At 40.8% G+C, this 11,285-nt stretch overlaps 1 protein-coding gene across 1 annotated transcript in view; it reads left to right on the top strand.

The window, feature by feature from the left end:
* The first annotated feature begins 2,176 nt into the window (after nt 1-2,176).
* The window catches only part of LOC111139282 (potassium voltage-gated channel subfamily H member 5), a 270,461-nt gene continuing 261,352 nt past the window's right edge, over nt 2,177-11,285 (top strand). Inside the window, exon 1 of the mRNA XM_022491521.1 lies at nt 2,177-2,249. Coding sequence (XP_022347229.1) covers nt 2,177-2,249 — 73 coding nt within the window. The remainder of the gene's footprint in view (nt 2,250-11,285) is intronic.

Here is an 11,285-nt window from a genome sequence, read left to right as displayed (position 1 = left end):
CAGAGTCTCTTGATTTTTTTTTTTTTTTTTTTTTTGCAGAAGGAATCCTAGCCCAGCAAACTGATCTCTGCCTTGCGTCAACCTTCAGGGTTTACTCAGCCACCCAAGGTCTGGGTAAATGGGTGGAAATTTCAGAAATGAGAAGAGGAAAAATGCCCTAGGCTAAAACCGGGATCCTGGTTGTGTATTTATGTGCCTCTCGGTCACAGGCAGTGCCTATCCTCCCTCCCCCGGGTGCGCTGGCGAGACAGTGATGGAAAGTCGAGGCCAGTGGTTGGTAATCTAGGGGTTTCTAAACGAAGTCTGACATCTTCCCTCTTTCCTTCCTGCCCAAGGCAGGAACTGAGTAGATGTTTCCTAGGACCCCAGCTTGAGGATTCAAGTTGCTTTATAGCAACTTAGCCTCGATCATTTCTAACAAGGGTAACCTAGCATATTATGACCCCAGCAAAAGGGGACGCCCCCATACAACTGTCCTTCGCTTCGACTTCTGGCCGTGCTGCAACGCGCACTTTTTGTCCTTAGTCCTTGAACCTGCTTAGCAGTCATTCTTTCTGGGTAGGCCCAGTGGAGCCTCCCGAGGGGAAGCTTTAGATCCGTGCTTCTGCTACTTGAGCGAAAATGCATCCTATTTACCCGGAGGGCTTGTTAAAACAGATGATTGGCCCACGACCCAAGTGTTACTAGTTACCTAGCTTTGAGGTAGAGCCCGATATTTTGCATTTCTAGAAAGTTCTTAGGAGATGTTGCCAGTTCGGGACCACCTTGAGAACCACTGCCTTAGATAAAAGAAGGTACCTTGGCGTGAGCTCCCCCTTTCCCTTCCATCCCTCCAGGCTACATTCGCATTTATGCCATTTCCCCTTCTCCGGGTAGTTTCCGGCTTTTGGACTCTGTATTCTAACGGTTCCACTCCGGTTCTGAGCGGATGGAGCGTTCTTAGAGAAGATTCCTGCCCGCCTCCCCTTGCCGCTACGTTCCCACCACCTTTAATGTTTTTCCACCACAAATGCTGTCCGCCGCACTCCCTCTCTCTGGTGTGAATTATTCACCCACTTCCTCTCTACTTGCATTAAGTGCAACCTTTCCCGCAACTTAACCCGGGTAGCGGGACTCGCCGCTCGCCTCCCGCGCTCCGCAGCTCTGGGGAGGCTACCCGCGCGCCAGCTCCAGCCGGAGGCGCAGGGGCCATTCCCGCTCTCTGCGCGCAGACCCTAACTGGCCCCTGCTCCTGGGCGTGGGGCAGGGCGGGTGCCTGCAGCTCTTCTGTTGAGCCTCGGGCGCCAAAGCCCGGAGGGGGGCGGTAGCAGCGTCAGGTGGCTGCTCCGCGTCCCCGCGCGCCTCCCAGTCAGTCCCTGCTCGGCGCTCAGCCTCTGCTGGAGCGGGAGCTGCTCGACACCTTCGCCCTGACAGCCGCGTCTTCGGGAGCAGCCGGGGCTCGAGACCCCGGCGGGAGGAGCTGAGATGTAAGCCTTCCGACTACCCATTGCTCTCTTTGGCATCCTGCTCGCTTTTCACTTCCTCTCCCGCTCCGTGGCCCCATTGGACAGCGAACGTTTGCCTGGATCTCCGGGGAGAGAGGAGCGGCCACCGGGCGCACAGCCGGGCAGAAGTTGGACTCAGCTGGGCAGCGGTGATCCAGCTGCGCGGGCGGGTGGGCCAGGGCAGGAGGAGAGGAAGGCTCTGCAAAGAGGTCCGGATCTGGACTGAGAGGGACTGGGAGCGAGGGCTTGAGTTGACACTTCCCGCTCCCCGGCCCCGGGGCGCGGGGCAGCGGGAGAAATGCTGAGTCCGCGCCCAGGCGACCGCCGCCGCGGCAGCAGCCTCAGCAGCAGCTTCAGCATCAGCACCGGCGGGACAGCGACAGCGGGGGCGGCGCAGGCGCACTGTGCCCCGCGGAGCCTGCAGTTCCCGAGCCCCGTGTGCGGCACCGCCACAGTCTGGGCAGCGGCGGCCGGGGGAGCGCTACTACCATGAACTGCCTGGTCCTCCTCCCTAGAGCTGTTCATCCGGGTCGGGCTGGAGACACAGTCAGGGGACCCCGTCGCCGCCGCCGCGCCCCCACTTCTTTCGACTCGATCTTCTCCTCCACCTTTTTCTTCTCTTCCTCTACCTTTTCTTCCTGCATCCCCCCCTCCCCCGCCGCGGATCCTGGCCGCCGCTCTCCAGACCCAGGATGCCGGGGGGCAAGAGAGGGTTGGTGGCACCGCAGAACACATTTTTGGAGAACATCGTCAGGCGCTCCAGCGGTAAGAAGAGTTGCAGTTCAGAACACCCCCACCTCCCTCCTGCCCACGCGCGCCCCCCATCCTCCCCATCCCATCCCTCTTCTAAGGGGGAGAGGGATGCAGACCGCCCTACCTGGGTGGCTTCAGTTACTAATTGGATCTGATTTGGGGTGGGGAGGGGAATAAGGTGGTGGAGGAAAGTTAGTTGCATCCCCTCTCCAAGACATACTCATTTTCCTCCCACCTGTCCAGAGCCCAGAAAGGGAGGAAGGGAAGAGAGAGCTGGTGGGGTGTAGGTTCATCTGGAGAATAAAGTTGAGTTTTGCCTTGATGAGGGATATATTTCTCGTTCATCCTTTACCCACATTCTTTCCCCAAATCGACTTCAGGGACTGGTCAAATTCGTAGAGTTAATCTTAGTGGAAAGGTTTCCCTCAAGTTGGGAATGGCTGTGACAGTGGCTACTTAATAAGATTTAAGTCTCTGGAATGGCTTTTGGGCCCAGTGAGCACTGCTGAAAGGAACCTTGTGCTGGGGAGAGTAGTTGGAGTTGAACCTAATAGAGTCAGTGCTCGAAAAATGGGAAGGCAATTACTATGGTTAAGTTCGTGTTTCAAGTTTCTTCATTTAATTTTTTTTCATTGTGCATTGGTCTATGTTAATCTATATGATATATTTGATTTGACTTAAACAGGAGAAATGTAAAAAGGAAGGAATAGCTACTGTGCTTTTAAAGTAACTAGAGAAACAATTCTTAGACATGCCGTTCTACTTTGCTACTGATTGTAAGGTTTTCTTGCCCTAAAGTGTCTTTTAAATCCCATACATTTATAAATCCATTTCCTCCAAGATATTCTGAATCAGGATCGTTATATAGATCACATTTTAAGATCCTCTAAACTTTGTGTGTTACTAAAATCTACATCTTTCATGTCTTTTTAGTTCTTGTATATAATTTCCAATTTTATAAGCAAGATATATAAAGCATCCTTTAAAGTTTTTTTCTTTTAGAGGCCTTTTATTTTATTTTGAGATCTCTTATTTGGAGACTTATGAGAAAGGTATTTCTGCATATTGATTACAGTAGAGCAATGGAAATACTGTATGCAGTTCCATAATTCATTGTTGACTCATTCATTGAAACAATATTTATTTGGGTATCATATACAACAGACACTCTCCGGGGTCCTTGGATAAAAGAAATGGTGAAAACACTTCTGTTCTCAAGTGGGTAAGAGAGGATCACACTAAAAAGATAATAAAAAAAATACAATTATACTTTCCCTGAATTGGTTGACTAGATTATACTAATTCTTAGATTAGCATCTCTTCTAAAACTAGGGTTGCAAATATTTTCCCTGATTTGGGGACTATCTGTATTTTAGTGTCCCAAGGTATTTTTCATAAATCTCTGCCATGATATTTGGTTTTAATTCGAAGCTTGTGACTTTATTACTTCCACTTTGGTCAACACCTGATATTATACAAGTCTAGAGCAGACTTTTTGGTTGAAAAAGTAGCTAATGGTCTCAGTCTAATTAAAAAAAATCTATAATATTTTTTAGCTATTCCAGTGTGATTTCAAATGTTTTTGATTTTTTATGATAATACAAAAAACGAATTAATAACAGTTTATACATTACCTTTATGTATATTAAGTGAAGACTTAGAGTACAAGGGGATGTTACTATTAAAACAATCCATTTGGGAGATATTAAGTTTATTGGGATCAACTAATCAAGATACAAACATTTTATTTGAGCTTTCTTATCTTCTTGGGTTATTTCAATTCCATGCAGTTTGGTCTGTGAGAGGACTTTTCAGAGAAGGCCTTAAAAAATAAAACCTACAGACTCTCTGTTCCTCTGCCTGATAACCAGAAAGAAGATGAGAATTCCTTGACTGAAGTTGACTAATATAGCATCTTTGGTTGAAACTTCCACAGATTGGAACCATGAGCCAGTTTTTGGAATATCTTTTATTGCAGATATACAAGAAATTAACGCTTTATCTTAATGTGGCTTAGAAATATCTGCTTCTGGGGCACCTGGGTGGCTCAGTCATTAAGCATCTGCCTTCAGTTCAGGTCATGATCCCAGGGTCCTGGGATCCAGCCCCTGCATCAGGCTCCCTGCTCAGTGGGAAGCCTGGTTCTCCTTCTCCCTCTTCCCCTGCTTGCATTCCCTCTCACTGTCTCTCTTTCTGTCAAATAAATAGATAAAATCTTTAAAAAAAGAAAAAAAATGTCTGTTTCTGTTTTACACATACCATCCAAATTAATGAATGTTCTATCTTTTTGACACCTCACCTGTATAAGTGCTTCATTGGTCTAATGTTTCTTTCTGTGGGTAACAATACCAAGTGCAAATGAAAACTGATCTGTTTTGGCATTTAAAATATCACTTTCATTGCTTATGGCTAACTTTTAATACCACTACTCAAAACCTCTGAGCTTCGTTTGAAATGTGTTGGACATGTGAGCTAAGTATATGCACATGTGTAGGTAGTAAAAACTAGAAAGTCTCAGTACTACTTTTATAGGAAGAACCCCAGAAATTGAGAATTACAGTATTAAATTGGTCTGCACATTCATGTGGGAGTATCCCACAGTTGTTACCATTCCTATATGATTTGGCAGAGAAATAGAAAAATTCATTCTGAGAAATTGTTTAATTGAGACTAACAGAGAAAACTCCCTTCAGAATTCTCACAGATGAATGAGGTTTGTCACACTGAAGATTTCATTATTCACTAAGTTAACCACATTGAAAGTGAAGTGTTGGCAGAGCTTTAGTGGAAAAAAAAGAAATTGAAGAAAGATAGGCTGGGGTTGCCTATTTACCTTTACCCCATGAAATACTTCTCTTTCTGATACATCATGTTCTTCTTATGAAAAGATCAGATCTTTTAATGACTGTCAGATGAAACAGAAACTTATACAGAGAGACGTATGGAGATAAACACACAACCATTCACTCAGATGCAAAGATGGAGGTACCAGAAAAAACTCTCTCTTTCTCTTTCTCTCACATACACACACACGAAGAGGAAAAGAGAGATGTGGAAAGTAACAGAAATACAGAAAGAGAGATACAGAAGTGGGGGAGGATATCAGATTGGAAAGACTATTAGACCCAAAGAAAAAACATCAGACACTTATTTGTCCATGGCTATTAGTAGTGAACTGAAATCTCAGCCAATTAGCCATCCACCAGAGAACTTCTTGATGACGTGGAACAAAAGAGCATAAAGTGTGGTCTATTTGGACGTAGCTTTGAAATCGGAGCACTTCCTAATAAAGTTCCTGACTCTTCAGTTGCAATTTCCCAGATGAACAGTGCCCTGTTCGGTGCCCTACAGTGACTCTTGCTTCTGTTTGCTGATTCTTTACACCTCTTGAGATTGGATTTTTATTTTCCTTACTTGGTTGACTCGTTTGTTATGGGGAAGCATTTCAAATTGTTACTAGTGATTCAAAGTCTATAAAATAAAATAATGGGGGCTATTGAGTAGGATGGATACAAACATACTTTATGGCCAAATTCCAAAATGGTACTAGTAGGGAATTCCTCTTTCTAATTTTAAGATAAAGGACAAGATCAATTTTAGATAAATAAAAGGAACTACAATAATTCTTAATATATGATTCTAGCGGATATTGTCTAAGAAGTTGCAAAAGTCAAAAGTATAACTGTATTAATAAGGTTTAGATACATTTTGACCAGGAGGTTCAAAATGAGTTGCTAGGAACAGAAAGTTTGGAACTAGTTCATTACATCTGTGAAATAACTCATAGAAGACCTCAGCCCAATGTACTTACTGATTGAACCCGTATCTGATACATTATTAGAATGTCTTCCCTTATTTAAATTTCAATTATTTATGCACACTATTCATCAGTGTACATCGGGTTGTAGGGAGCAGTAAACCTGTGGGTAGAGGGTAAACGCCTGAAAGAAAGCCAAGGGTATTTAAGAGTTCTAGGTGAAATTTTAGATTCAAACAAAGTAAAACAAAACAAAACATTTCCAAGGCCTTCAACCTATGTCTTTGGGCAGCACATTTTATTTGTAAGTTGTCTTTGGTTCCTTCACAAATAAGCGGAAATGATTAGTGTCTATGACAGTGAACTAGGGAGCCATTTTGAAATATTATACATCCCAAATTTAATATCTTTTTATTAGAATTTGATTATTGTTCTTTAATATTTTAAGCATTATAAAAAACTAAAAACGTTTTTCTCTTTGGAGGAAAAAAAAGGGGATCAGGAAAGAAGAACACAGAAACGGTTGTATTTTATCAACCACTTATCCTGCAAGAGAAGAAGTTCAATATATTCGATTTGCCATTATAGCTTGAGATGTTTATGTTGTACAAGCACTTTCTTGACTCAGTCACCTTTTACAGAAAATCTGAAATTATTTTTTTGCTATAATTAACATTTGTAAAAACTGAGATCTTTAAAGGGAAACTATAGGAGAAGAAATGGAGAACTAGTGATTTAAAAATAAAGCAAAAAAAGGGTATCACACCTTTTTAGTAGTGTCCAATGTAAAAAATGGTGAAGACATGATTTTTTTTTTGCTATAATGTTCATGATTTTTTTGAGAGATTTTCTTTAATATCTAAACCGCTATTCAGGAGATAGTGACAACCGCGTAGTGTCTGAGGCATTGACTAACCCAGGTCTTACAATGTATCACTTTTGCTTTTAGTACATCGTAGAGGTTGAAATTATACTGACCACTCCCTGAATTATATTTATAAATAAGGTAGCAGATTGTCTCTGGCTCTAGAGCCCACATCCTGTTATGTAACAAATAACTTTGCTGACCAGAATGCTGCTTATCCCAGTTCATTCTTGTCTTCTTCAGAAATTGTCCTCTTTGTCTTTTGCTTGATTCCAGGAGTAGGGGTGTGTAAGAATCCCATGTCCCCAGCTATCCTTTAACTGTCCTTCAGTTTATTTTTTATTTTTATTTTTTTTAAAGATTTTATTTATTTATTTGACAGAGAGAGATCACAAGTAGACGGAGAGGCAGGCAGAGAGAGAGAGAGAGGGAAGCAGGCACCCTGCTGAGCAGAGAGCCCGATGTGGGACTCGATCCCAGGACCCCGAGATCATGACCCGAGCCGAAGGCAGCGGCTTAATCCACTGAGCCACCCAGGTGCCCCTCCTTTAACTGTCCTATTGAAGAACCATGTAAGACACTATACTTTTTAATAGAAGAAAGCAACTATGAATATTTTCATTGATAACGACCGAGGAGACTTCCAACAAGAAATCCTTTAGTTTAGTTAGTATTCTAACTATTACTATTAGTATTACTTCCACTATTAGTGACGGGTGTTTGCTAACCCATAGGAACAATGCTTCTGCGTTCTCCAGTGACTGGCCTAGGAAAAGGTATTGTTCTCCAAAGCTCTGTAGATAGTATTTACCACAAGAGGTCACTATAGATTCTGGCACAGGTGAACCAAGTGCATGTCTTACTTTTTCTGTTTTGGTGATTTTTCCCTCCAGTTTGATTGGAGGTTAAAACCAATATAGTTAATCGTTCCTCTTGGAAGAAGATATCTAAAATATAACACGTATAGGGAAGTGAAATGCAAAAAAAAGTATGCATTTCTTTTAATTATTGTAGTCTTATTTTAGTTGATGGCGACCAACATTTTGTGACAAAATAAATTGGTTATTAATAAAAACAGTGTATATAAAGGAATATATTTAAATATACTTTAGACTAGTATAATATTTACTTTAGCAGATGAACAAAACTTTATTGTAATAAACCATTTTACTGTAGTGGTAATATACATGAAATAAAAAGTTTTGCAGAAAAATGCCATATAAATAATGTCCATATATATTTTCTGTTTCAACATTTTCCTCTGCCAGATGTCTTGATAGAATTCATATTAAATCAGTGAAGTAGAATCAGTTCCTGACAGTGCTTTGATTTTACTGATAGTTCATAGATTTGTAGTTATTTTCCTAGGATATTGTAGGATTCTAGTATTTTGATGTTATCCAAACTTTTAAAAGAAAATACAGAGCTAGATCAAATATTCTCTGAAGTTTCCAAACTTATTAAACTTTCCCCAGAATATGGTGGGGGATAATACTACTTTAAGAGGTTTTGTTTCTTGACAGTCAGCAAGTCTGAATCTTGATTTCAGGAATATCTTTTTCTTTTTGGTTGGGTTAGAAACCAAATATTGGGAGGGGCTTCAAAATGTCCCAAACAAGATTAGTTTTAATTGGAAAATTAAAATATTTCATACAGCACTTTTATGAATAAAAGAGATATGTTGTGAAATCAAGTAAACATGAATAACAAGTTACAAACCAGTGGAAATCATTATTGTGGAAACTGAAGTCAAAGACAGTGGTTTGATGTGCTCTAAGAAATGGACATTTATAAAACATTTTCCTTTACCAATAACGGAGTAGTATTTTTAAAAATTCCACCTTAGGTTCTTGTCACACACACAAAGGAAAAAGAAAAAAGTATATGAGGTAATGAATATGTTAATTAAGTTGATTGTGATAATCACCTCACCATGTAGACATTTGTGAAACCATCAAGTTGTATGCCTTAGATACATACAATTTTTATTTGTCTATACCTCAATAAAGTTGAAAAAAATCCTCATTATGTTTCACCAAATACTCCCATTTAATAACAGATATGGCATGACTACTTGTCATCACAAAGAATGACTAAAAAGAATCATGGAAATATTCTCATTTTGTAAAATATACAATTGGAAATGCTTAGTCTTAGAATATTTAATTGGATGGTGGAAGTGATACTGTTGAGTGTGTATTTTAGGCATTATTTTAGTTTTTGGTTGTATGTGGTACTATTACTAATAAAGAGACATTTGTATATATTTTAGATAGTAGTTTTGTGATACATTAAGTTTTCACATGGAAAAGGTAGAAAAATTGATTAAAGATCAATAAAAACCTTAGAAAGGAAGAGTGGTTGAAAAGCTATTTGAAATTTTGTTGAAATAGATTTCTTTGTTTCTCAGGGTCTGGTGCCATTAGAAAAATACAAATACTAAGTATGAAGTCCTATTGATTTCAAAAGGTATGGGACTTGAGACCTGAGCTTAGGTACACAGTAATAGCAGTTCCTAGAGGCAATGACATATAATTAGAAAGTCACGAACGTGTTGCTCCTTAATGATGTGGGTCATACCTCACACGTACTTTTACATTGTCCACCGTGAAGAGCACATAGCACTAGATACTGGTTGCTTTTTGACTTTGTCTCCTAAATTGAACAAGTCTATAATTCAGTTTTTCCAAAACAGTGCTGATTACATCTATTAAGGAAGCTTGTGTAAGTGACTGCATAGTTCAAAATATTTAGACAGTGGGTATATCTGAAAGCAGAAATTGCCTTGTGTAGGGCAAATCACATGGGGCTCATGAGAGCCGAACACGTAAGGGATCTCACGCTCCTCTCCTATTCCAACTTGATGTACAGCTAAAATATTTCCTACTGCTTTTGTTCTACTCTCTACGGGCTTAAAAGCTAGACTGTTTTGTGCCAGAAAATAATATAGAGATTTGTAGATTCTAGTTAAATTTTTTAAAAAAATAATTTCACAGGGGCGCCTGGGTGGTTCAGTGGGTTAAAGCCTCTGCCTTTGGCTCAGGTCATGATCCCAGGGTCCTGGGATTGAGCTCTGCTTTGGGTGCTCTGCTCAGCGGAGAGCCTGCTTCCTCCTCTCTCTGCCTGCCTCTCTGCCTACTTGTGATCTCTGTCTGTCAAATAAATAAAATCTTAAAAAAAAATAATTTCACAGTTAGGAGATGGCAAGTTTTATCCTTGGGAATCGATTCTTACCAGTTTAAGTATCTTGAGTATCTTGAATATCCTTGAGTATCCTTGAGCAGCAGCTTGTAGTTCTGGACAGTGTCCCACAGATGAGAGAAAGTGGAGTTTGGCTTTTTAGAGATGGCAGGGCCCGCCTCAGATCACCAAGTTTGACTGAAAATCAAACAACTCACTTGGGTTGAGGGGAGAAGTTAATCTTTATCCTGATCTTTTTCTGTAAGCCTTTTCTGTCTGCTGGCATATTTTGGGAGGGGGTGGCAAGTTAAAGCACAATAAGTTTAGATTCATTTATTTATAGCATTAGGGGATAGAAAAATTCTCCAACAAGGGTTGAATCGTCTGACAATAAAGTGCCTCCAAAAGAGCTCCCATCCTTTTGCTTGACCCTCATATACTCGTTTTAGTTATTAATTCATTAGTGAAACAAAAATGTATTGAGTGTCTCCTACGAGCTGGGCACTGATGTACTGAGGAGTATAATAAACACAATGATAAAAATAATGCTCCTTTTTTTTTTTTTTTCCTGTGAGAGGCAGCGTGCTCATTGGTTAGGAGCCACAGGCTTGCACAAAAGTCTTGGCTTCAATGCATACTAGCTCTGTGACTTATTCATAGCTAGTTTTCTCCTCGGTAAAATACACGTAAGGAGTACCTAGTTTATGGTGTTGGAATGAGGATTAAAGGAGGTAATACATACCTAGTAGTGAGACAAGTGTCTGGCACATAACAAAGACTTTGTCAGTATCAATGTCTTTAGTTATTACTGCCATTTAGAAGTTTTAAATCTTTGAAAGCACCATCTGTAGTGGATGTCTTTAATTCTTAGTCACCATATCCTTTTGCACCTCTTTCAAGTAATTTCGGTCTGTACCGTGATGTCAGAATGTCCTAGAAGATTACAAATGAGTATTCCTGTGACTCCAAAGGCCTTTTATTCATCTGTATTTTCTCACTTTGCAGGATTTGAGACTATGTTCCACCACCCTCTCCTCATGCTTGTTTGTCTTTTGGATTTCATGACTTTGCACTTTCTCTGGCCCTTTGTCCTGGTTTCTCTTTCTAGTCCCTTCCTATTCCTTTCCTGTTCCCGCTCTCCTCTCTCCCTTGCTCTGTCCCTCCCTTGTCCTCCTCCCCCGTCTCCTGAAGAGCACTCGGTCCTGCAGGTTCAAACTTCAACCATCTTTCTTACACATCTTCACCA

This window comes from Enhydra lutris, unplaced genomic scaffold, assembly GCF_002288905.1.
Source record: "Enhydra lutris kenyoni isolate GAN:26980312 unplaced genomic scaffold, ASM228890v2 scaffoldscaffold4, whole genome shotgun sequence".
NCBI classification, from domain to species: domain Eukaryota; kingdom Metazoa; phylum Chordata; class Mammalia; order Carnivora; family Mustelidae; genus Enhydra; species Enhydra lutris.
Note: the sequence above shows the minus strand (reverse complement) of the source record. Positions and strands in the feature narration are given on the sequence as shown.